Source organism: Hydra vulgaris, chromosome 08, assembly GCF_038396675.1.
Source record: "Hydra vulgaris chromosome 08, alternate assembly HydraT2T_AEP".
NCBI classification, from domain to species: Eukaryota; Metazoa; Cnidaria; class Hydrozoa; order Anthoathecata; family Hydridae; genus Hydra; species Hydra vulgaris.
This window is the reverse complement of record NC_088927.1, coordinates 57,249,260-57,275,664: the sequence shown is the minus strand read 5'-3', so window position 1 is coordinate 57,275,664 and position 26,405 is coordinate 57,249,260. Positions and strand designations below refer to the sequence as shown.

The 26,405-nt window shown below is 27.6% G+C and overlaps 1 protein-coding gene and 1 long non-coding RNA gene across 2 annotated transcripts; one reads left to right on the top strand and one right to left on the bottom strand.

Annotated features, from left to right (window-relative positions):
• The first annotated feature begins 416 nt into the window (after positions 1–416).
• On the top strand, positions 417–1,481 carry LOC136083478 (ATP-dependent DNA helicase pif1-like). Its single transcript, XM_065802879.1, has 3 exons — positions 417–666; positions 738–905; positions 1,006–1,481. The coding sequence occupies exons 1-3, from the start codon at positions 417–419 to the stop codon at positions 1,479–1,481; spliced, it is 894 nt and encodes a 297-aa protein (XP_065658951.1).
• Positions 1,482–12,608: 11,127 nt separating this feature from the next.
• Positions 12,609–25,756, bottom strand: LOC136084002 (uncharacterized). The gene is made up of 4 exons (XR_010640277.1): positions 25,205–25,756; positions 20,722–20,878; positions 13,572–13,595; positions 12,609–13,261 (listed from the first exon to the last, which is right to left on the bottom strand). It is a non-coding gene; the product is annotated as an uncharacterized LOC136084002 (long non-coding RNA).
• Between the last annotated feature and the right edge of the window lie 649 nt (positions 25,757–26,405).

Below are 26,405 nucleotides of genomic sequence, written 5' to 3'. Positions count from 1 at the left end.
ATCTAGAAAATTTTGATGAAAATGTCCAACAATCAATTGACGAAGCCAACCAAATGAGACTGTTGCTTAATGTCAATTAATTAAATGTATGTAATGCTATCCTTGCTGCACTGAATGAGCAACCAAGTGTAGAAAATCAACATTCTAGATTGTTTTAATGAATGGACCAGCTGGTAGTAGAAAAACCTTTACTTATAGTTATTTGATTGCTGAAACCATAAGTAGGGGCATTAAATCTGCTACAGCTGCATGGACTGGCATAGCAGCAACTCTTCTTACAAATTTTTTCTATATTGCATGGCTTATTCAAGCTTCCTGTTCCAATATTGGATAATAGCACATGTAATTTAACTCCTAACTGAATACACGGGCATTTTTTAAGACAAGTTAGTTTGTTTTTGCTTGATGAAACATCCATGGTACCTAAACATGCCTTAAATGCAATCGATAGATTATTAAAAGATATTTGCAACAACAACTTTCCGTTCGGAGAAAGAATCATTCTTTTTGGTGGTGACTTCAGGCAAATTCTGCCTGTTGTGATAAGAGGACAACCAGATGAAATAGTAGAATCGCGTATAAAATGTTCTTTGCATTGGCAATGGGTGCAGAAGTTTGCATTAACTGAAAATATGAGAGTGCAAGATGGGGAGTGCAAGATGGAAGGTGAATTTTCCAGTGGCTACTAAAACTTGGGAATAGAACTATACCTGTCAAAGAGGAGGATCCTTTTAAAGGATGCATTGAGATACCAAATCAGTGCATTATTAGAGAAAATGAATCAATTATTATTGAAAAGATTTTCGGAGATGCTGATCAAAATGATTATTCTAAACGTGTGATTTTAACACAAACTAATGTTGATTCATTATCAATCAATGAAGAAGTGCTTGAATGTCTGCCGGGTGAGGTCAAAATTTATTTAAGTGCTGATCAAATTGAGACTGATGACCTTAATGAAAGAAATAACTCCTGTTGAGTTTTTGAACAGGTTAATTCTTTCAGGTATGCCACCTCATTGTTTAAAATTGAAAATTGGTTGTTTAATTATGCTACTTAGAAATTTAGATCTCAAAGCTGGGTTATGCAATGGTACTCGAATGAAAGTTTGTGCTCTTCAAAATAATTATATTGATGCAGAGATTTTGACAGGTGTTTCTGGTGGTAAATGGGTTTTTGTTCCTCGAATTCAGTTTGCTCCATCAGATTCTAATAAACCTTTTGTTCTGAAATATCGTCAGTTTCCTGTCAGATTGGCTTATTCAATGACAATTAATAAAAGTCAAGGTCAAACATTTGATAGAGTTGGGGTATATCTCAAAAAACCGTGTTTCTCTCATGGTCAACTATATGTTGCATGTTCAAGAACTAGAGTATTTAATAGTTTGTTTTTCAAAATTGATAAACATCTCATTCAGGGTATGGTAGGTGAAAAGTGTTACACAAATAATGTTATATTTTCTAAGGTTCTTAATTTATAGTCTTTAGATTTTCATTTCGAAAATTTACTGTTTGTAGGTTGTGAGTACTTGTATGTATAACTTTATTTATTTTTTAATTTTTTTTTTTCATAGTTTTTGATAAATATATCTGTCATTTAATATTGTTATAAAATGTGTTTACATGTGTTATATAAAACCATATTTGTTTATAGTTGTATATATTTTAAAATTATGTTGTTTCCATGTTTTCAAAGTTGTGTCACTTGGGATTATGTTGAGCAAGATTGATAACCTTACCAGCCAAGCGGTGTACTTATAGCAGAGGTGTGACTTGGCAGCATTTATTGCTTTAGGGCTAGGTTGTGTTGTCTAGCCTTTTTTTAATTGTTCTGGAAACACATAATGTCTGTTAATGTTTAGCGTAATGTGTATGAGAGAGTATGCAACCTTGATCTTTAAATCTAGGGCGTTTTAATGTCCTAAATTTGAGGTAATTGATTAACTAATATTGAATATTAAAGCAAATATACTTTTTCTGTATTTATATGTTGGCTGTGTATTTTACAAACATTTTTAAGAAGATTGAGAACTCAATCTTCTTAAAAAACAGGGCAATAAATAAAAACACTTTACTTATTTTTTTTTTTTTTTAACAAATTGCTTCTTCGTCAGTTAGTTCATCAGGAAGGAATAATGTTTTTTCAATTCGCGCTCGGTTAAGCCAATATATTATTTATTAGGATTGTAAATAATACTTTTTGATAAGCGTTTGCTATTTAAAAGTTAGTAAACTTTTTGTTTTTAATCACAATTTTCAGTATTTTTTTTCTTTAAGAAATTCATTTTTATTATCCAATGCAAATTTGTGGCCTCTTTATAATTCTTTTAATATTTTTTGTACAGCTATATCTTACTCAAATAGTATGTTAAAAATTTTATGCAATTTGATAGAAAATAAAAATTTAAAACTTAAACTAAAACAACTAAAAAAAAATAATAATAGTTTTAAATTAAATCGGTCATTTTTTCTTTTTTTTTTTTTGTGGTGCTTTATTACATTTTAAGCAACATTTTAGTAAAAAATATAACGTTTTCAGAATAAGTAAATAAAAAATTTGCAAAAATAGATCGATAAAAAATTAAAGGAAGCGGGGACTCATAGAAGACCGTTAGGTCTTGTCGTCAAGAACGGTTAACATAAAGATAATAAATTCTTTTTATATTGGTAAAAGATAATCAAGATAAATACAAATTTTTTTTTACAGGAAGTCCGTTGAAAATATATAAATCTGTTATATATACTATATATTCAAAAAAATTGCATAAAAGTCTTGGTATATATATATATATATATATATATATACATATATATATATATATATATATATATATATATATATATATATATATATATATATATATAGGTAAAATATATATATATATATATATATATATATATATATATATATATATATATATATATATATATATATATATATATATATATATATATATATATATATATATATATATATATATATATATATATAGGTAAATATATAAATCTGTTATATATACTATATATTCAAAAAATTGCATAAATGTTTTGGTATATATATATATATATATATATATATATATATATATATATATATATATATATATATGTAAAATAGAATCTCCAAAATATATATATAAAAGAATATTAACAAATCATCAATACATTTTTCAATAAAACTTGAGAAAAATTTTCAAAACTATTTTGTTCCATAAAAATGGTCCGAAAAAAGCAATGGAAAACTTGCTTTAATTAGTTTGAAAATATGGCTGCTTAACGATAGTAACATTGCATAAAATGCACTTATTTTTAACTTTTGTCAAATACAAGTTATGAAAGGAAACTGGGGAAGAATCGATTTTACATAAAAACATAAAACAAAGAACTATAAGTTGATATATATTTAGTGCATTCATTTTTCCTACGCTCTGCAAGGGTAAAACATTAACTAAAATTTTTTTAACGTGCTAAATGCTTCTGATGATGATTCTAAAATCTGCGCCTGCCTTTAATAACATTTCCAAAAAAGGCATACTTACAAGAAAAATTCGAAATTATTACTTATTTGCATCAAGAAAGTTTACTAAATAAAAAAACTGAACATATTTCTATATTGATTCATAAAAATAAGTCCTTTTTAAAAAAATTATAAATTAAAAAAAAAAAAAAGGCCTATCTGAATTTATTCTTATTCTAAAGAATTCTTTTGATAAATATATTTTTAAAAGTTTTCAAACATTCTATATCAAATAAAAAAATAAAGTTGTATTTAATGTTAAATATGGTGGTAAGATTTAAGTTTTCTATGCTTTTCGCATGTTACCTGTAGTTGTTATTTTTATTATTATTATTAATTTGTTGCATAAGTTACTAAGCAAACAATTGAGTTAGAATACTAAATCCCACTTTATTAGCACTGAACTATTTACAAACTTTCATGCATTTAAAATTTATCTTTTGATGACGTTTGCTATTAAATTATTCTTTTTTGTGAGAGATTTCAAACGTTTTGTAAAAAATTTCAAACGTTTCAAATGCGGTTTAGTAGACAGTAATGCCATTTACGACAACTTTTACAAGTTTTTTGAGATATTGATGCATGACCTCTAATGCTCTTTTGAAACTTTGCAATTTTTAATTTTTAATAATATTTATTCCTTTTAAAAATGTAAAGATTACAGTTAAATCGATTCTAACTCGTCTTATTTCGAGAGTTGTTAAATGAAATAGTTTTAATCTTGAACTGTATTAATGTCCATAAACATGTGCAGCGGTGCTAAACCTGTTTGAGCATTTCTAAATATTTTCTCAAATATGGTGATCATACTAGTATATCATTTTTCAAGTGACGTCTTACTATAGCTATGTACGATATTCTGCGCATAATTCAATTTATTTTACCAAACGCATGTTTAATGAATGTCAATATCGCACTAAAAAATTGCAGGCAAAAAGCAAAAAAATCTTGAGAATTAAAAATATTGCGTTATGTATTAAAAAAAAAAAATAATAACAAAGTGTTTAGACATATTAGATTTTTAAAATTGGTTAATATGCTTAAAAAACGTTAGGCGGTAGAAGTAGGAAAAAAGTTTTTTTTGAGTATTAAATAAAAATAGTAAATGGCTTTGATATTTTAATAAAAGAAATTAAGTTTTCAGTTTTTATTGAAAAGGCGTTATATAAGTAATTACAAATATATTTGAGAATAGAAAAAGCACCACCAATATTACCAACAAATAATAATAATAATAAAAAAATATACAATAACATTAAATACATATTTTAAAAGATAAGGTTTAAATGTGATTTTAAATGTAAAATATGTTTTATATTTATTTAGTTTTTACGATTCTCAAATATTTTGTTTCAGAACACCCCTAATAAAATAATATATGCTATTAGTAATAAAACTTCAAGAATATGATGGTAATTAGGGATGGTAATAGTAGAATAGAATAGGGCCTTCCCAAAGAGTTCTTGATAAGGGGTGGGGGAGGGGGTTGACGTGTCTGTTCTTTGCCATTTAAGGCTTAGAAAAAAGATTTGCTAACTAAGATATTAACAAAAAAAAAAGATCTTTGATGGCTATTATTTTCCGACTCCAATGTCCAAATTTCCTACTAATTTTTAAATAAAATTTTCGTTGGGAAAGGAAGGGGGGTGAGACACCTCCGACGCGTCTCTTCGGGACGGCCCTTATGATAATGATGACTATGATGATGGTAATGATGAAGATAATGTTTATTGATGAATGTGCTAAAAGAAATGTCAAGTTTAATAAAATCAAAGTAAAAATTATATTTTCTCGTAAATTTATATTTAGATTCATGAAGAAAATTGCGAATGTTTACCTCTTTGTTGTGTAAATCAATGTGGCATGAAAATTATGCGTAAAGAGGTTTGATTTAAAATTGAAATAGCTGTTTTATATTCAAAGTGTCCTTTTTTTACCGAGGTAAACACTTGACTCGTTAAAAACGTCTAAACAACGTCTTTTTACTTCTAGACATGTTTAACACGTCTTTAACACGTCATGTGTTTACTGAACATTTAATTTACTTGGGTAAAAACTCTATCTTTGAAACTTTTCATAGATGTCTTCCCATATTACTGATAGTTGCCCTAATACAATTATTCCATGTCAATATTTAAATGTTGGATGCAAGTTTAAGGTAAGAAAATAAATTTTGAAAAATTTAAAATTTTTATAATTTGAAAATTAAAATTGTATAAAATTCCTAAATAATAACAATCGAGAAATCAGGTATATATCATCATATATCATTAGTATATCAATCAGTTATATATTATCTATATATATTGATCCCTAACCACAACATTTCTCAAAAAAAATCAAAGTGTTCAATAGGTTAAGTTTTTCATTAAAAATTCATTATTCAAAAACTTAAAGTTCCAGAGATTAAGCTTTCAGAATGTATGTACAGTCAACTAACTTTTATACGTACATTGATAAAATTACTGGGAGAGTAGTATTTTATTTAAAAGATTTTTTATCTAATGCAAGTTTTGAAAATTTGACACCTACTTTACAAGTACACAATTTGTTTTTACTCTTTATTTTAACTTTAAATTAAAAAAGTTAAAATAAAAGGTATCGTAAAATCACTAACAATGAAAAAAAATTTCACAGATACAACATTTTATCGGCAATTATTCATACAGCTCACTACCATTTATCACTGCTTGGTCTCCGTATACAAGCAATTATACTTTGTCTCAAAATATTTGTTTTGTGATAATAAACATCAATTTGTTAAATAACATCATTATGTGCGGCATTGGCGCAGTGGTTTGAGTTCAGGCTTAGAACCAGTGTAGAAAGTACGTTATGAAGTGGAACCATTGAAGTTCTTGAATAGATAGTGGAGAAAAAAATCGTTAAAATGTAGTTGACATACTGCCCATTCTACTGCTTTTTACTAATTTTCGGTTCGAGACAATTGTAAACTCCATTATTTACAACAGTTTTACCACAGTTTTATTACAGTTTTATCACCACAAAACAAAAACGTGGTTTTAACCTTTGGGCAAAGGCTTCAGCAAAGGGTAGACATTTTTTTAGAAATTGATGTATCATAACTCCTCTTCAAATGCTCTTTGATAGTATTTATCAACCTTCTTTCCTGTTGAAAATATTCTGTCATGTTGTCCTTTAAAGGAAAGACTTGATATATAATTATTATTAATTTTCGAACTCTCAAGTTTAAGCTCTTCCATGGTTCGATACCTCACCCTAGCGAATTTGTTATTATCAATCTCTAAAGATGTATTCAATTCAGTGAATTAGCTTACGTTAAGCATAACAGTGACTTGAAGCAATACTCCAAATCTTTCGGTTATTGATGTCTTTGTAAGTTTTTTTTGCATTTGCAAAAGATTGAAGTCGACTATCAGTGATTATGTTTTTAGTCACTAGGTTTAATTTTCTCATCCTCAATAATATTTTAAAAAAAGCTGATGTTGATAAAGATACCACCAATGTGCAATAAACTAAACGCAGTAGATTTAGAACCAATAGAGGAATTATTTTCTATTTTTTCAGCACGGACATAGAGAATTATGGTTTTTTGCAAATCGAGAGATCCAATGCACGTTAGGCGATTGTTTTCCAATCAAAGAAATGTCTGTTCTTAATAGGAACCGTTGTTTTCTTTGGGCATTGTAAACTATTTATGTTTTTTATTTACCTATATTTTGACTTTCAACATTATCTAATATATTATTTATGCATATATAAATTAGGCAACAATAGTTTTTCCAAACATATGAGTCATCATTGTGTAGCGACAAAAGTCAATTATCTTAAAAATGGATATACCGCATTTGAAAATACATTCTTCATATCAAGTCTGGAAATAAAATATTCTTTTATTTTCAAACTTGATATCCTTATAGTTCTTTTGGTTCAAATGAGTTTTGAAAAAATATAAATCAAGACCATAAGAAGTTGCTGCTTTACAAAAATAAATGGTGATGATGACACAAACAAAATGTGGAAAAAAGTCCGTTATTTTTACAGCGTTTAATAATATTTATTTCGTTAGAAGTATCCTAGCCAAATGTATTGGTGATTCAAAAATTGGGCAGTATAATGTAGTAATAATAAAGCAATCAAAAGTTATACATTTCCTTGGTGTTTTCATTGGTGAAAAAAAGTAAAAGTCATATCGATACTTTATGCCACAAAGTTTTAAAAAATATTGAAGTATTGTAACAAGTAAGAAATTTTCTCAATAGACATGCATTAATTCAACTTTTTTTACTCGCTTATTCAAGGCAATGTAAACTATGCAGATATTGCATGAGGTAGTACTAAAAAAAAAAATTAGATCGACAGAAGCATCTAGCACCATTAATAAACTTTAAAGACCGTTATTCATTTCCAATAAAAGAGGTCCCAGACCTCTTTTATTGGAAATGAATGTTCTTAACATATATCAACTAAATATTTTTAATATCTTTTGCTTTATGTACACTGTAAAATAAATTTTATGCCTATATCCTTTCCAAATTTATATGCAATGAAACCAAAAAAAAATTTGACCTAAGAAATTACGATCTTGTTCATAAACATATTTTTGCATATAAATTTTGGAAGATCTCTTATAACATATCACGGAGCTTTTCTTCGGAACCTAATAGTTTTAAAAAATTTTGATTTTTCTCGAAGTTGGAATTTTCATTTATTTAAAAATAAATTTAAAAAAGTTATTTTCTTAATTGATAATGTATATGTATTCAAGTTCTTTTGAGCTTGATCCTTATTTCGATCCGTATTGTGTGATTCCTTAATGTAATATTAGAATTATTAGGTTGTTTATATAATATTTAGGGGTGTCCCGGGTGAATTTTATACTGTATCCGTTTTTCGGCCGGATAATAACTTTATCCGGTTTTTTATGTACCGGATATTTCATGTTTCTTTATAATATTGTTATTATTAAGGCAAAGTGGGCCACAACGAGCCCCAAAGGTGAGATAAACCCCTATCAAATCTCTTGCTTGGACATAGGTTATTACAAATTTGGCTTTAGAATATTGTTCGGCTGACCATAAAAATTTAAGTGAACCATCCGAAAAATAGTTTTTTTATTGTTAATTTTTGGCAAAATTAATATTTAAGAGTACAACTTTTAAAATTTTATTGAGCTAAGTTTTTTTTAGTTTGACTATAGTTAAAATTATTGTCAATTTTTCTCTATTCAGAGTGTCAATTTTCAATGTAGATAATGAACAGAAGATTATGTATCAACAACAAATCAGTTATAGTCAATTTTTGGTTAATAATCAGGTTTTATTCAGAAATTAAATTAAGGGGCCGATTAAAGGCTACTTCTACAAAAAATGGGCTCCTAGCATTTCTTTGTTTAACGGTTGTTTCTTAACATAAGGCATAGTTACACATTTAATTTTCTGATGTTAAGTTGAAGATAGGTTAAATATCCGGAAAATTTTTATGTTGTTTTGGTTGGTTACAGCTAGTTGATTCTATCTTTTTTTAAAAAGGGGCCTGTTTTAGGTCACTCCCCTATTGTTATTAAAATACTACTAAAATTATATATGCGCAATAAATACATCAGTTTATCACTCATTTATATTTTTTTTACCTCAATGTTAAGAAACTAACATATTTAGCCTTGATTGCTTTTTCTCATAAAGAATGAAAACAATCTTCCAAAAGTACAGAGGATGCAGGTGGTGCTAGTAAATTAAGTGCTAACTCTTTTAGCAGTGCAAACTTCTCTTCATGTTTCCAATAATTTAAAACTTTAGTCATTATTTTTTTCTATAATCGAGTGATTAAAGAAAACATCATCTCCATGAACAGCTTTTGAAAAGGAGACTTGATCGTATTTTAATGCGTTTTGGACTTCTTTGTGCAACTGAAGAAGATTCAGTATTCATTTTTTTTCCTCTTTATACAAATTAAAATTTTTGCGTGATTATGCGGCGGAGTTGTGCAAAATGACTTCTGACCAGATTTATTACACCCCTGTTTATCTGATTTCCACATGCAATGCATATTGCTCTGAAATCACAGTTATCATTAATTTAGAAAAGTTGTGAAACAAAGTTTGCTATTTTGAAGGTTTATCACGATAATATTTTGTCATTATAAAATATATATTTTAGGATTTAAATTACGTTATCCGGATATCTGGTCAGATAATTTTAAATATCCGGGTATTAAATATCCGGTCGGATAATGAAAAAGTGTTATCCGGGACACCTCTAATAACATTTATACGAAAAGTGTTTTATATCTAAATCTTAAGTTTTTAAATATTGCCGTTTAACGGCATTCTTTTGTTAACAGTATTGTTGTTAACGGTACGCTATTCTATTCTTTAAATACTTGAGTATTTTCACAAAATATTTTTAAGCGTAAGTTTAGCGCAAGTTTGGCGTAAGTTCAAAATTTACTAATTTTTGTATTCACAAAACTTGCTGAGCAGTCTAATACAAAATTTAGAATTTATTTTTTGTAAGTTCAACTCTCAAATTATTTTATTTACAAAACATCTTCAGAAAATGCTCAGCCTGATTTAAGCAAGAAAAGTTATGTTTAGTTGAAGCTACCTTAACCTTGGCGTAACTTTAAAATATTTGCGCTGCTCATGTATACTTACGTTTTTTGTTTAGATTTGCAATAAGATTTTTTATAACTTGTGATAAACATGGTGTATATGTTTCTATAAGTTATTGTTTAGTTATCAGACTATAGGGGAGATAGGGGCACCTTTAACGTTTTTATGGTTTATGCTTGATTACTTAGAAACCCTTGCAGACAACAATACTATTTTCAATATTCTTAAAAGAATATTAATTTCTTTATTCAAATCAACAAGCTAATTTTGGTCCAATTAATATTTAGTAAGCTAGAACTTAACTTTATAACATCACCTACAATGGATTAATTATAACATCACCTATAATGGATCATGGTACCCCATGTATGGGGCACCTTGATCTGCACTATGGGGCACTTTGATCTTATATACAGTTTTTTACAAAATCAATAAAAAGTTGGCAATAAAGCATTATTAAAAACACAGTACTTTAATTTTCTGCCAAGAGATTCACATTTAAAGTTTAGTGAACAAGTTTTTTCATCCGAAATTTTAAGAAATGTTTGCAAAAACTGAAAAATCAAAATCGAAAATCAAATGTCGACCGACAGGAGTTGTGCCACCATGCTGCATTGGATCTAGAAGCTTGCAGACAATATCACCTCTGGTAAACTGGTACAATCGCTCACTGACAGAGACGAATTTATACGATTTTAAATTTTCTTTTTTCAAATATTTTAGCATTCGCACATTTTCTTCTTCACAGATTTGTCCAACATAATAAATAGCTTTTTCTTTTTTTTTTATCAAATTTAACAAGAACAAAACCCTTCACATTCAGTGCATCAAAGTCAAAGTTCAGGTCTGATAATTCAAGAAGATATCGTTTCAAGATCATTTTCACTGTCATCACTTTCAAGCGGTGGTAGGCGATGAATATTATCAGAATCATCGGAAAGTTCAATTGGTTCATCGTCTTCAACTGCTGCACTTGTATTTTTTTGCATTTTTTTTTCTTATATGTTTTTATCTTTCGAAGTCTCAATTCTTCCTCAAACTCATCATCGAATTCTTTAAACTGAAGTCTTGAAGCAGCATGTTTTGCTTTAGGTTTTCTTGTGGTCTTTTTTGGATCTTTCTGAACCATAGAAATTTTTTTTTGTTTGTTATGTTTTGTTTATTCTTTTGCCAAGTAAACCTCATTTTGAACAGGAGTGTCTGTCAAAACTCTTTTTTTTGTTGCCTAATTTTAAATTGTTTTTTTCTGGCTGGAGTCTTTAGAAAGGATCTTTCCGGTGTTACGATACTCGGGATTGCTGTTACGGCAACAGATGGTCCTGCTACAGCAACAGAGGGTCCTGCTAATTCAGAAGAGTCTCGCGTATCCAATTCGCTCAGCCATATCCTGCAGATTTTCATCGGGTTTAGATATAATAGTTTCCGCAATATCTGCAATGATTTCTGGATGTTCAACAGTAGGAGTGGGTGCTGGACAATCAATCACTGATGCTGGCAGATATTCGTCATCTGTAAAAATGTCTGGATTGAAAACAACAACGAAAATAAATAGCCAGAAGTATATGCTGATAGTAACTTAAGACATCACGCATATTTAGACACCATCTATTTATAATTATAAATAGATGGTGTAACGCTAAAAGATCAAGCTGCCCCATAGATTGAAGAGCCCCCCAACTCCCCGACTACTTTTTGTTAAAGTTTAATAAAAAGTAGTTTTTCAATATAATTACTTCCGTAAAGGAAGTAGTTAAGATTTAAGTTATTACAGCAAAAGAAATCCGTTTGCACATTTTTTTTAAAAATTCATTTATTTACCAATAAAATTGAAAAAGTTACAAACTTATTTATAATTTTACAAAACTAGGATCGGCGCCACTTGCACAGTTAAAATCTAGTCATTGGAGTGATACCTTAATAAAAGAAACAAATAAAGCAAAAATTAGTAATACAGATAGCGACCAAAAGAGATCAAAGCAAAATTAAAAGAAGAACAATAATATTTAAAAAAGCAAGACAAATATAACAAAAAGGGGAAAAAATGAATTAACTGACATGAGAAATAATAATTATGCACAAAATTACACAACAGTATAAACAAAAATACTGTATGATTATGTGTAAAAAGTACACATAATCACACGGCATTGTAAACAATACACAAAACTACAGGATAATATAAGCAATCCAAATAACATAAATGAATAAAACTTAAAAAATGTTATTTTTGTTTTCTTTTAATAACGTTATTTTCGAATTTGTCGCGAACATTTTTATTCTTTTAACTTAGCGTTTTGTTCTACTGTTTATTTGATATTTTTCTTCGATTTTTATTCTTTAATATTTTAATTGTTTTAACTTTATTTTTTTTTATTTTTCAAATCATCTATTCTGAACAATTTTTATTTATTTTTCTTTTGCTCTTTTATCTGATTTTTACTTTTCACCGTTAAAAAAATGTTTCCTCCATTTGCGATGTCATAGCAAAGTGAATTAATATTGGGAATAATATTGGGAACATTAGCATAATATTTGCATATTATTTAATATTTAATATTGGGAACAATAGCATAATATTTGCATTAGCATAATATATCAATATATTTTTCAATAAAAAGATCATACACTCGAGTCATTTACAAATAGTTAAAACTAATCTTAAGTATATACCATGAAATAGCATTAATAATACAAGTAATAATGATAATAATAATGATGATAAATTATAAGAATAATAAGAAAATTATATGATAATAAATCAATATCAATTTTAAAACAACAATTGAATATAATGCATAGACAGGAAAGTTACAAACAGTTATGTACTGACAAAACGTAACAACCTACCATGTAACTAAAACAATTTCTGCAAAAAAAAAGTAACAATGATTTAATAAACATAACAATATTAATATCAATAATCATATAAATTAAAGTAATATAAATATTTCATCAAAAAATAACAATAAATAAACGTGTCACCTACACACACACCTAAGTGTAGGACCTAAGTTCTTGGGCTTATTGTATAAAATTATAAAAACCTACTTTTTTACTATAAAGTCAACAACAATATTTTAAAAAACATTTTAGTTACTTAAAAATAAAAATCCTTTTAAACTTACTACCTCTCTCTTCATTATTTTCAACTAAACAGAAAAACAAACAAACAATTGATAGTAAATTTTCACTTTGGTAGTAAGTTATTAAGTAGATTAAATAAATCTTTGATCTATTTAATCTACTCTAACAGTATTCAACTTTGTCATTAAACTATAACTATTTTCTACAACCTGGTATAGTTTAACAAAGATATATTTTTTAAGTAATTAAAAAATATTTAAGATCATAATATATAGGATTTTAAAAACCTGAAATTTTAAACCTACTTAAAAAAAAACAGATATATTAAAAAGTATTTTTTTCCATTTTAAAAAGTAAAAATGCTTTTTAACTTACTTTCTCCAATAATACTGCTGTCATCTAAACAGAAAAGCAAACAAATATTGAAGTCGATTCTTTCTTAAACCTCTTTAATTACTTTAATATTAAAATAAATATTTAATCTTTCTGGATTGAATTAATTTACGAAAATTTTCGTTAATATAATTTAAGTTGATATAAACATTTATCGTAAATGTAATAATACTAAAAAAAAAAAAATTAACAATACTAAAAAAAAAATTAACAATACTAAAAAAAAAAAAAAATCAAATTAAGTTATAAATTGCATTTTTAGCAAAATGTTGTCTTGGCTTTTAATAAATAAATAAAAGCAGTAAGTTCTAATAATGAAACAACCAATTATTCATTTTTAACAATAGACACCAACGTGAAGGTAAGCCAAGCAGTCTATCAACACAAAACATCACAACAATAACACATAACAATAAAATATTAACACCCTTGATCCTAAAATCCAGCAAAAATAACAAACCAAATTAAAAAAGACAAAATTCGAAAACCAATTTAAAGTTAACTATATTTATCTTTTTACTAAACATATAAATACAGAAAAGTATATTTGCTTTAATATTCAATATTAGTTAATCAATTACCTCAAATTTAGGACATTAAAACGCCCTAGATTTAAAGATCAAGGTTGCATACTCTCTCATACACATTACGCTAAACATTAACAGACATTATGTGTTTCCAGAACAATTAAAAAAAGGCTAGACAACACAACCTAGCCCTAAAGCAATAAATGCTGCCAAGTCACACCTCTGCTATAAGTACACCGCTTGGCTGGTAAGGTTATCAATCTTGCTCAACATAATCCCAAGTGACACAACTTTGAAAACATGGAAACAACATAATTTTAAAATATATACAACTATAAACAAATATGGTTTTATATAACACATGTAAACACATTTTATAACAATATTAAATGACAGATATATTTATCAAAAACTATGAAAAAAAAAAATTAAAAAATAAATAAAGTTATACATACAAGTACTCACAACCTACAAACAGTAAATTTTCGAAATGAAAATCTAAAGACTATAAATTAAGAACCTTAGAAAATATAACATTATTTGTGTAACACTTTTCACCTACCATACCCTGAATGAGATGTTTATCAATTTTGAAAAACAAACTATTAAATACTCTAGTTCTTGAACATGCAACATATAGTTGACCATGAGAGAAACACGGTTTTTTGAGATATACCCCAACTCTATCAAATGTTTGACCTTGACTTTTATTAATTGTCATTGAATAAGCCAATCTGACAGGAAACTGACGATATTTCAGAACAAAAGGTTTATTAGAATCTGATGGAGCAAACTGAATTCGAGGAACAAAAACCCATTTACCACCAGAAACACCTGTCAAAATCTCTGCATCAATATAATTATTTTGAAGAGCACAAACTTTCATTCGAGTACCATTGCATAACCCAGCTTTGAGATCTAAATTTCTAAGTAGCATAATTAAACAACCAATTTTCAATTTTAAACAATGAGGTGGCATACCTGAAAGAATTAACCTGTTCAAAAACTCAACAGGAGTTATTTCTTTCATTAAGGTCATCAGTCTCAATTTGATCAGCACTTAAATAAATTTTGACCTCACCCGGCAGACATTCAAGCACTTCTTCATTGATTGATAATGAATCAACATTAGTTTGTGTTAAAATCACACGTTTAGAATAATCATTTTGATCAGCATCTCCGAAAATCTTTTCAATAATCGATTCATTTTCTCTAATAATGCACTGATTTGGTATCTCAATGCATCCTTTAAAAGGATCCTCCTCTTTGACAGGTATAGTTCTATTCCCAAGTTTTAGTAGCCACTGGGAAAATTCACCTTCCATCTTGCACTCCCCATCTTGCACTCTCATATTTTCAGTTAATGCAAACTTCTGCACCCATTGCCAATGCAAAGAACATTTTATACGTGATTCTACTATTTCAGCTGGTTGTCCTCTTTTCACAACAGGCAGAATTTGCCTGAAATCACCACAAAAAAAAATGATTTTTCCTCCGAACGGAAAGTTGTTGTTGCAAATATCTTTTAATAACCTATCAATTGCATTTAAGGCATGTTTAGGTATCATGGATGTTTCATCAAGCAAAAACAAACTAACTTGTCTTAAAAAATGCCCGTGTATAGAGTTAGGAGTTACATTACATGTGCTATTATCCAATATTGGAACAGGAAGTTTGAATAAGCCATGCAATGTAGATCCATTTGTAAGAAGAGTTGCTGATATGCCAGTCCATGCAGCTGTAGCAGATTTAAAGCCCCTACTTATGGTTTCAGCAATCAAATAATTATAAGTAAAGGTTTTTCTACTACCAGCAGGTCCATCCATGAAAAACAATCTAGAATGTTGATTTTCTACACTTGGTTGCTCATTCAGTGCAGCAAGGATAGCATTACATACATTTAATTAATTGACATTAAGCAACAGTCTCATTTGGTTGGCTTCGTCAATTGATTGTTGGACATTTTCATCAAAATTTTCTAGATTTAGGCGCATAAACTCATCAATAACAGGCAGATTGTAATCAGCCAGCATTTTACCGTTTTGATTTATAATCTTTTCAATTTGATGAAAAGTAGCTTGTTCAGCTATTAGAAGTGAATGAGCTCTTCCATCATAAAAGCTTTGTATGTATTCCAGAGATGCAAAGGATTGTCAGGTTCACAAAAGGTCAAAATAATTGAAAACAACTGTTTAATTTGCTTTGGCATACCTGTTAAAACCGCCTCAGAAAGAGTATTCTGCCATTCAGTGTCATCTTGCAACAAAACTTTCAAAACACATGCTTCACGAAATGTTTCAAGGACAATACCATTAACAGTACGCACATCCTCCCACGATGTTGCACCTTTTGCTTGCAAAAGTAACAGTCTAAGAAAAAACAATTCTCCAGTTGGATTAATTTTATACATTCTTACTATCACCTTATTACCACCCCTTTGTCTAACCTTCCATTTACAATGTTTATCATCAAATATAAAGTGATAAGGAATCTCTACATACGAATAGCAATGTGCTCTTTCATTTTCAGTATTTAACTTAAACCATGCCGTTAGGTGCGTATCACGTTGAGCTGCACCATCTAAAGCCATTTGTTCTGCTCCTTCTCTAAAATACACTAATTGATTTTCAGGTAGATGAACTTTAAGGCGTGTAATAGTGTGTGACATATGACTTATTGGATACTCGAAAATTCGCCACAATGCTTCAGGTGCACTTACATAACAACAATCTAAAAAAGAGTTTACTTCATCATGATTAATTTGTTCATTTATTAAAATATTGGCACAGTCGTGATCCTTGTATATATATTTGTACAAATATTTAACAGCTTTAACAGACATGCAAGCTTCAACATTAATGTGAGCTTGATATTTCTTTGATAACAATGGATTGTAAGGTACCACCCAGCAGTTATCTACATTGTTACCTTTAATATTGATAACCAAATTATTATCACAACATCTATAGCGTGGATAACCATTATGAACTGCTACTGTCTTAGCATTAAATTCTTTAGGATAGTTTTTGCTGCACACCCCATCTTTCATGCAGGGAGAATTTGGGTTCAGTATGCCGCATGGACTGTGAATCTTGCAAGTTTTAACGATATTATAAAGGTCTCAATTAACAATCCGATCTGGAATTTCTGGAGATAATAAATTATTGATATCATGAGCTGTTTCAAACTTATCATCATTTGCAAGTAAAATATGAACATGTGGCAAACCGCGCTTTTGAAACTCAATAACCTGAACATGTGTTACAACTTTCCCTAATACAACGTGCTTAAAAATGTCATTGAGAAGGTTATTTAATTTGAGTTTAAATACTCAAATAACCAAGTCTGGTCTATCATTTGCTGTCTGACCTGGATATAAATTTTCAGTTATCTCGCGCCATTTTGGGTTGCAAGTGAAAGTAATAAAAAGATCTGGTTTACCATACTTTTTAATTATAGCCATAGCATCTTCAAAGTTTTCTTTTAAAGCCTACATAAGTTGATGGCAAAACTACAACATGCCCTGGTCTAACATTACGATCATTTCTAAGGTTGTTTACATGTTCGTGTAAGACGTCATACTGCTCACTTCTCAGTTTGTTTTGGTTATTTCTGATGAAACCAAGGCGCTGGCCTTCAATTTTAACATACACATCAACAGCATATTGCTGAAACAGCAATATGCTGTTGATGCGTATATGTTTTTTGCCATAAAAGAGTGAAGAAAAAAATTGTCTAACTGAAAGTTTATAATTGTAATACTGAGATAATGTAACATGATTTCTAACCAATGTAGCACGTTCAGGGTTGTGAACCAATTGATTACCGTTTTCGTCAAGGAGTACTCCTAAAAATTTTAATAAATTTTAATTCTCTTTTTATAAATTGACTGCCAATATAAAGTTTTGGAAGTTTTAAAGGGATTTTATCGTGTTCATGAAAGCGATGAAAAAAAGAATACTTTGTTTTATCTAAATTAATTGATAATTTATTTGCATTAAGCCATTCTGTGAGTTTTATGAGTTCCATCTGTTAACTGAATTAAATAACATTTTAATATCGTGACAAGCGTGAAACAAATTTGTATCATCCGCAACAATATAGTGTCTAGTAACTTACAAGATTTGCTTAAATCATTAATATAAATTAAAAATAAGAGTGGTCCTAAAATTAACCCTTGTGGAACACCACATTTTATATTTAACATTCTAAAGAAAAAAGGTCAATAAACTATATATCTTTTTAACATTTCTTTTAGACACATTCTTTCAAGAATATTTTTTCAACTTATTTTATGATTACACTAACTACAAACAAATTTAATTTATGTGCTTTATCATGCCAGTACACAACTTTACTGGCATGGACATCATTCATGCTCTCAAGGAAGCCATGTCATATTATAGAAAAGTAAATTACTTGGCTAGCAAGGTCAACACTCTTGCTGTAAACTGAGCCAAGCCACAACAATATGAAACCTTGCAAACAACATAATAAACACTTACATACTATTAACACATAACATTATAACACATCACAAACGTAGAAACACTTCATATATCGAAAATATTTACACACTTACAAAACATAAACCATATATATATATATATATATATATATATATATATATATATATATATATATATATATATATATATATATATATATATATATATATATATATATATATATATATATATATATATATATATATATATGTATATATATATATATATACATATATATATTGATGTTGTTTTATTGTATCAAGTTATTATACAAAGTCTCTTGTTTGTTTGAGAGTGATCAATATTAAGTAAATTGTTTACAAAATTGATCAGTATTAATATAAAAAGAGTTTGATTATTTGAAAAAATACAACTTTGTGATGGAACATAAAGTTTCATGCCCTTCGGCAATCATCAGTTATATTTTATTCTTTAAATCAAGAAAAAACTGTTAAAAAATACAAAATACAGAAATTGACAGAAAAAACATAACAAAGTAATGGAATGAATTCTGACATCAAAACAAAAAAACAAACAATATTTAATTAATTAGAAAATTGATCAATCACCCATGTCGAATAGGGCGAGAAGAAATTTGTTTCGATGCCTGCACTTGGATAGCATTTCACTTTTTTTGTTTAGCAGATTTTTATTTTTGGAAAATAGAATTTCATATTTTTTGTTTATGCATAGTTTGCAGGACTTCATGGTTGGGCTGTAATTAAATTGCCTAATTATTTTCCATTTATCAACAGGGTTTAAGTTGGCATCTTTTAATTTCCAAAACTCTTTTGATAATTCGGTGTCGCTTTTGTATTTTAGAATCTTAAATGATTTTATATGGTTGGCATAACTAATTTTGAATGGTGTTTCACTTATACCGGTGTAGGATTTGTTGACAGGAGTGTTAGTAGAATTATTGGAACTTATATTGGCTTGGTATATAATATTTTTTGTTAAGCATTGGTTTGATAAAGGGCAGGTATTTTTATTAAGGCAAATGCAATTGGTTTTAGGTGGAATTTTTTTGTTGTTCATAATTTGTTGATTGTGTGCGTTTAAAAAAGACTTCATATTCGGCATACAGCTATAGCTTATTTTTATCGTGTTTCTGTTAAAATTTAACTATTGCATTTTCATATTGAATGTAATATAATTTTCTTACATTAATTTTAAGTAAGTTAGGGGAGAGTGGCGCACCATGATACTTGGGAACAATGAATTATTGTAATTGTGGAGGCAACTTAAGAGTTTTTTTGCATCAAGGTATTTTTCAAGTTGTTTAATTTTTATTCTGAAACATACCTAAACTATTCTAATAAGGTACTACATGATTGCATAGAAAATTATATCTGGCTGAATTCCTATATTCTCTATGGATTTTGATTTTTGCACCGCATAGACCACCAACTGGGTCATTTACTGTTAATGGACTGAGAGTATGATTTGGCCACTTAACTATATTAAAGTTTTTGGAAGTTTTAAAACATTGTATCAGGTTCCGTAACTAAGGCAGTAACTTAGTAGCCTGAAGCTAAAAAACTTAATAATAAACTTTCAAAACAACTTCTGCAAGTTTATTTTTGTGAAACCAATTTGCGTTTTTATTTGTTTATTCGCTGTCAACAAATCTTTATTATGTAATTGCGAAGTTACGACATTAAGGAACAAAAAAAAAATGAAATTAAAAAAAAATGAATTTGATATATTAAAATATAATTTTTTTTTTAAAAGACATCAATTATATAAAATTTAACAAATTGAAGAATTCCAAGTACGTTAAAATTTGTATCACAAAAAAAAATTGTAAAAAAATTGTAATTTTAATAAACATATGTTCACGATTTTGATTATTAACATTAAGTATATAATGGCTATTGCTTTTGGGATTCTTCATGTTACATCAGGATTTGGAAAATTATTTTATAGATAAATCAAAACTTCATTAGCCTTGCAATACTCAACACTAAGTTTATTATTAAGAAGTTGAAACTCCCTAACTTCTCAGAAATTGTGCAACTTTAACTATATTGCGAATAGAAATCATAATGAAACTATTACAAATTATAACTTTAAGCTCGTAAAAAAAGACGTTACCTGGTATGTAATTTTAAATGAAATTTGTTCAATTCATCAAAAGAAAAGAGAGTCTTCTTAATTTCAGTTCTTCTGATACATACAGTGAGCTGCTTAGCTTAGCAGTTAACTTGATCAAATGGACTTGTTAGTTCCATGAAAATTGCATATTGAAATTCTGAAAAGAAAAGCGAAAATTCAATTAAATATTTAATTTGTGATTTTTCAAAACTGACAAAATATTTATTACTAATTGCAACTTTTAACTGTCCAAAAAGAGAATAAAATTCAACTACTTTTTCATTTTCCGTCCTGAAACATAATCTAATATTTGGTGGTTGATTTCTTTCCAACTATTTAAATGTTCTTGGGAAAATAAAATAAATTTATCATTTTTAAATCTTGAGTTCTTCGCATTGGTAATTATTTAAAAACTTCGGCATATATATAATTCTGGCATATTTAAAATAAAAATAAAATATGGCTGATGATTGCCGAAGGGCATGAAACTTAAAGTTCCATCACAAAGTTGTATTTTTCCAAATAATCCTTCAAAAATTTCAAAAAACTCTACATACATATATATAAATATATATTTATATATATGTATATATGTATATATATTTATATATATTTATATATATATATATATATATATATATATATATATATATATATATATATATATATATATATATATATATATATATATATTATATATATATTATATACAAATATATATATATATATTTATATATATATATATATATATATATACATATATATATACATATATATATATATATATATATATATATATATATATATATATATATATATATATATATATATACATACATATATATGTCTTTTTGATGAGTCTTACAATAAAGTTTTAAAGAAAGGTCAAATGGACTTACATGTGCGCTATTGAAATGAAGAGAGGAATACTGTTTTTACAAGATATTATACTTCAGAGTTCATGGGAAAAACTGCAGCCCTAAATATGTTCAAATCCTGTACAACTGGTTTAAATGATGAAAAAATGCTTCAGGATGACCCAAATGTAAATTAACTGTTTTTGGAAATGCTCAACAAATAATGTCATAACAATGAATTAAGTACACTCATTGATATTGCCTGTGGTTTACATACTATCAATGGATTTTTACAAATTGGTGCCAAAGCTACAGATTGGAACTAATAATATTTAAAAACCCTATCTTTAAGAAATGCAAAAAAAGCATCAACCGAGCTGGCAAAACACATTAACACAGCAACTGGGAAAAATGTCAGCTCATCTTTTATTCAACGGCACCTACTTAAATTGGGATTAAGAGGGTGAGTTGCAATTCGAAAACCATTGTTACAGTGTCGCAAAAAAACGACTTAAACATGCAAAACAACACAAAGATTGGGCCCAGGAAATGTTTAATGGGGTTCTGTACACCAACAAGTCCAAATTCGAAATTTTTGGAATGAAAGGACGCCAATAGGCTTGAAGAAGAATTAAAGAAGCCTATCATCCCGAGTGTTTAAACCCTACTATTAAACACAGAGGAGGCTCTTTACAAGTTTGGGCTGCATTATCTTCATCCGGAGTAGGTGATTTAATCAAAATTGGGGGGGGGGGCAACTCACCAGGGAACGTTATGCGGATATCCGAAGGTACCATGCTGTATCATCCAGAATGAGACTAATAGGTCATAATTTTATTTTGCAGCAGGACAATGACCCAAAACATTGTTCCCGAGTGGCAAAAAATTATTTAAATGATTTGGCAGAGGAAGGAGTACTGGAATTGATGACCTGGCTTCTGATTGAGCATATTTGGATTACCTGGACAGAAAGAAGGTCGAATATGCTCCACGAAATGTCTGAAGAATGTTTTGAAGTACTTCAAAGAGAATGGCACAACATACCCCAGGATTTTATAACTAACTTGTATGAATCTATTCCCCGGCGAATATTGGATGGGATTGAGGCAAAAGAAGGTCATAGTAAATATTAAGAGTTTTTTATGAAGTTTGACATATAAAAATTTGTAATTGTTCTATATTTTGTGTGAAATACATGTGTTTTAATAAGTTTATAATTTAGAACTACAAACTTAAATATTAGAGAAGAATTTTCCGGGATTTTTTGAAAAAATGTAAGTGGTCTAAAACTTATTCACAGAACTGTATATATATATATATATATATATATATATATATATATATATATATATATATATATATATATATATATATATATATATATATATATATATATATATATATATATTATATATATATATATATATATATATATGATATATATATATATATATTATATATTATTATATATATATATATATATATATATATATATATATATATATATATATATATATATATATATATATATATATATTATATATATATATATATTAATATAACTAGATATATATAGATATACATATATATATATATATGTATATATATATATGTATATATATATATATATATATATATATATATATGTATTTATATATATATATAAATATATATATATATATGTATATCTATATATATCTAGTTTATATTATATATATATATATATATATATATATATATATATATATATAGATATACAAATATATATATAAATATATATATATATATATATATATATATATATATATATATATATATATATATACCTAATTTCACCAGATGACTTCTTAAAATTCTCAATAATAGATTAAATCTGTCAAATATAAGTATTGACAATTTCAATAGCTTCCATAACTTTTCTTTTGGCCTCCATTATCACTAGTTTCTCTACAGACACGGCTTTTGAACATGGATCATCAATATACTTCTTTCTTGCTTGTTTGCAGTAATCTAAATAATCTTTTGTTATTTTAATTTCATGAGACATGAACCCATGAAATGTGAGGTAATCTTAGATTGAACGTAAAGAGATTATAGTGTCTGGGGACATATTGTTACCGATCAGACTTTTGTTGCTGCTAAAACCACATTCAACTTGAGCTTGTTGGTGCGATAAAATGAGGACAATTTTGAAATTTAGATTTGCATACATCTTTAAATCAGTGTATGTCCACAAAAAGTAGTCTTTATCAAAAGTCAAAAATACATCTTTGTTTTCAACGACCACACTTTTACAGGACCTGGAATATTCTTTCTTAGCTAAATCACCAACAGAAGCTCTAATTTTCTTGAAAGTAACAAGCTTCATCAACAGTTTGTCAAAAAAATAATCAAATTTTCTGTGATATTCAACCATAAATGCGGAAATACACACCAGACAGCGAGCAACCAACGAAGACAAAGGGCTTTTCAATAATATAGTACACATTGAGAAAAGAAAATCACGTATTTCCTTTTTGAACTTGTCAATTTGAACATCAGTCACCTTTCTCTTACTCTTGAGTTGCTGGAGATAATACTTCAATGAAATACTAAAATCAGGGTGATTCCATGTCAAATCAGCAGGCTCATGTCAATCATGTTTTGGATTTTGATAAGTTTTTTATATGTTATGGGGTTTATAAAAATTAAGAAAATCTGAAATTTGGAACCTCCAACCCCTTAGGGTTCTTGAGATATTCAGGATTCAATTTTCTTATTTATTCTGACTCAGCATTTTTTGCAAAATACTTTTTTGTTGTTAAATTGCAATAATAGAGCCAAATGAGGTATCATCCTGAAATTTTGTACATAGACAATCTTGTTTTGGGGTATTTCGATGGTCAAAATGATGGTCATCTTTTTTTAGGCATTGTTATAACTTAATATATAGATATCAAACATCACTATTAATAAAAAATATATTACTGCATTTTTCAACTTTTCTAAATTTTAAGTAAAGCTGATATATATGCTGAGTCAGCATAAAATTTGTTGCAAAATTATTTATGACAAAACTAGCTATTCTTAATTTTATGTTGTAAAAAAATATTATTAAAGTCTTTTTGAGGGCAATAATAAACTTGAAATTTATTTATATTTTTTTTGTGCCTAGGGTAGGTTCTAAGAATGAGTAGGGGGCAATTAGACCCCCCTCCCCTTCCCAAAAAAAAAAATTATATATATGCATTAATTATAAAATTAGTTAAATTTTCCAAATTAAATATTTTTCCAAAATTGATAATTTTAGAGGCCTTATGGAGCAATAATTAGAAAAAATATTTTTATTTTTTGAAGCTAATTTTTTTTTGTAAAAGACCAACATTTTTTTAAGTATAGAAACTTTACTAGGCTGTAATCCAAATGCATTTATAAAAGACATTTTTTGTAAAAGGCTATATTTATAAAAGACATATTTTTTTTCTTTTATAGACAAAACCTTTTATTTCCTCATTATTATATTATTGCTTCTGATTTCATGTTGTAAATATTAGTTTCCTGTTACTTTGCAGAATTTTTATATTTACTTAATTAATAAATGTTAAATAATTACTATATGATCTGTAAATAAAATAAAAATTAATTACCCATTAATCATGTATAAGAGGAAGTCATATTATTATATGGCACATCCATTGACACATCCAATTTCAACCCTCGGAATTAGGAAAATTGAGGTCGGCAATAATTTGCCGACCTCAATCTTTTAGAGGTCGGCATCAGGTCGGCAAAAATTATTTGATACAAAGGTCTAGGGTAAAACCACCTATTCCTGGCCACTTAATTTTAAACTTCGTTATATATTACCGCGAACGGCATAGGATCATAAAAAAATATTTCTAAACTCTTAATAAACTTCTTGAGATACAATTTATGACAAGTTTGGTAATTTTTGTCAATAAATTAACAAGTTTCAGCACAAATACAATAAGGCTTAAAAAACACCAAATCCTGGCCGGAGATCCGAAACATGGCCATTGCGAACTTATTCCTGGCCATTAAGTTTTACGAAGTAAAAGTAGTGACAATGATTTTAAAAACACAACAAATTTATTGTCTCGAGTTTAAAAAATAAGTTCTGCACAAATTTTTACTTGTGTATATTCAGGAAATATAGAATAAAAGCAAAATGCGAAAATAATAAAAAAAATCCTTTTTTTAACAGCTAAACAAAAATAAATTTTAAATCGCTTCACAAAACTTAGCAAATGTCTTAAATGAATAAAAACATAAACTTGCTATACTAATGTAATTAATGTTTTTTGTCATGTCATAAAGTAGCAGTTTAAGAAAAAAGCCAGCGTTTGATAAGATTTTCAGTTTTAAAATGTATTTTACAATTTCAACAACAATCTCAAAAATATACCAATTCAAAATGGTCCTTATGAGGTTTAGTAAAAGAAGTATATCAAATTAGGCAACAAAATACATAAACATAATATAGTGATACTTTGCAAATAACTCAACATTGAATTGCTGTTTTTTTTCAAAATAAAAAATTAAAATTTCAATAAAAATATTTAACAGCAAAATAATTAAATATATATTTAAAAAATAAAGCAAACAATTACAACACTTTTATCAGGATACCGATTCGTCCATCGTTTTTGGATCATTAAGTTACATTAACATTTTTCAACATTGTTTGCAAGAGTTGTATCGTCTGTATTTTTTTTTGTTTAGATTGGATTAAATTTTTTTATTTGGTTTTGTTTTATTATTCATATTATTTGTTTTGTCAGATGATGGAACTTTAGCTTTGCAATCAGTTTTTTCTCAGCAATCTGA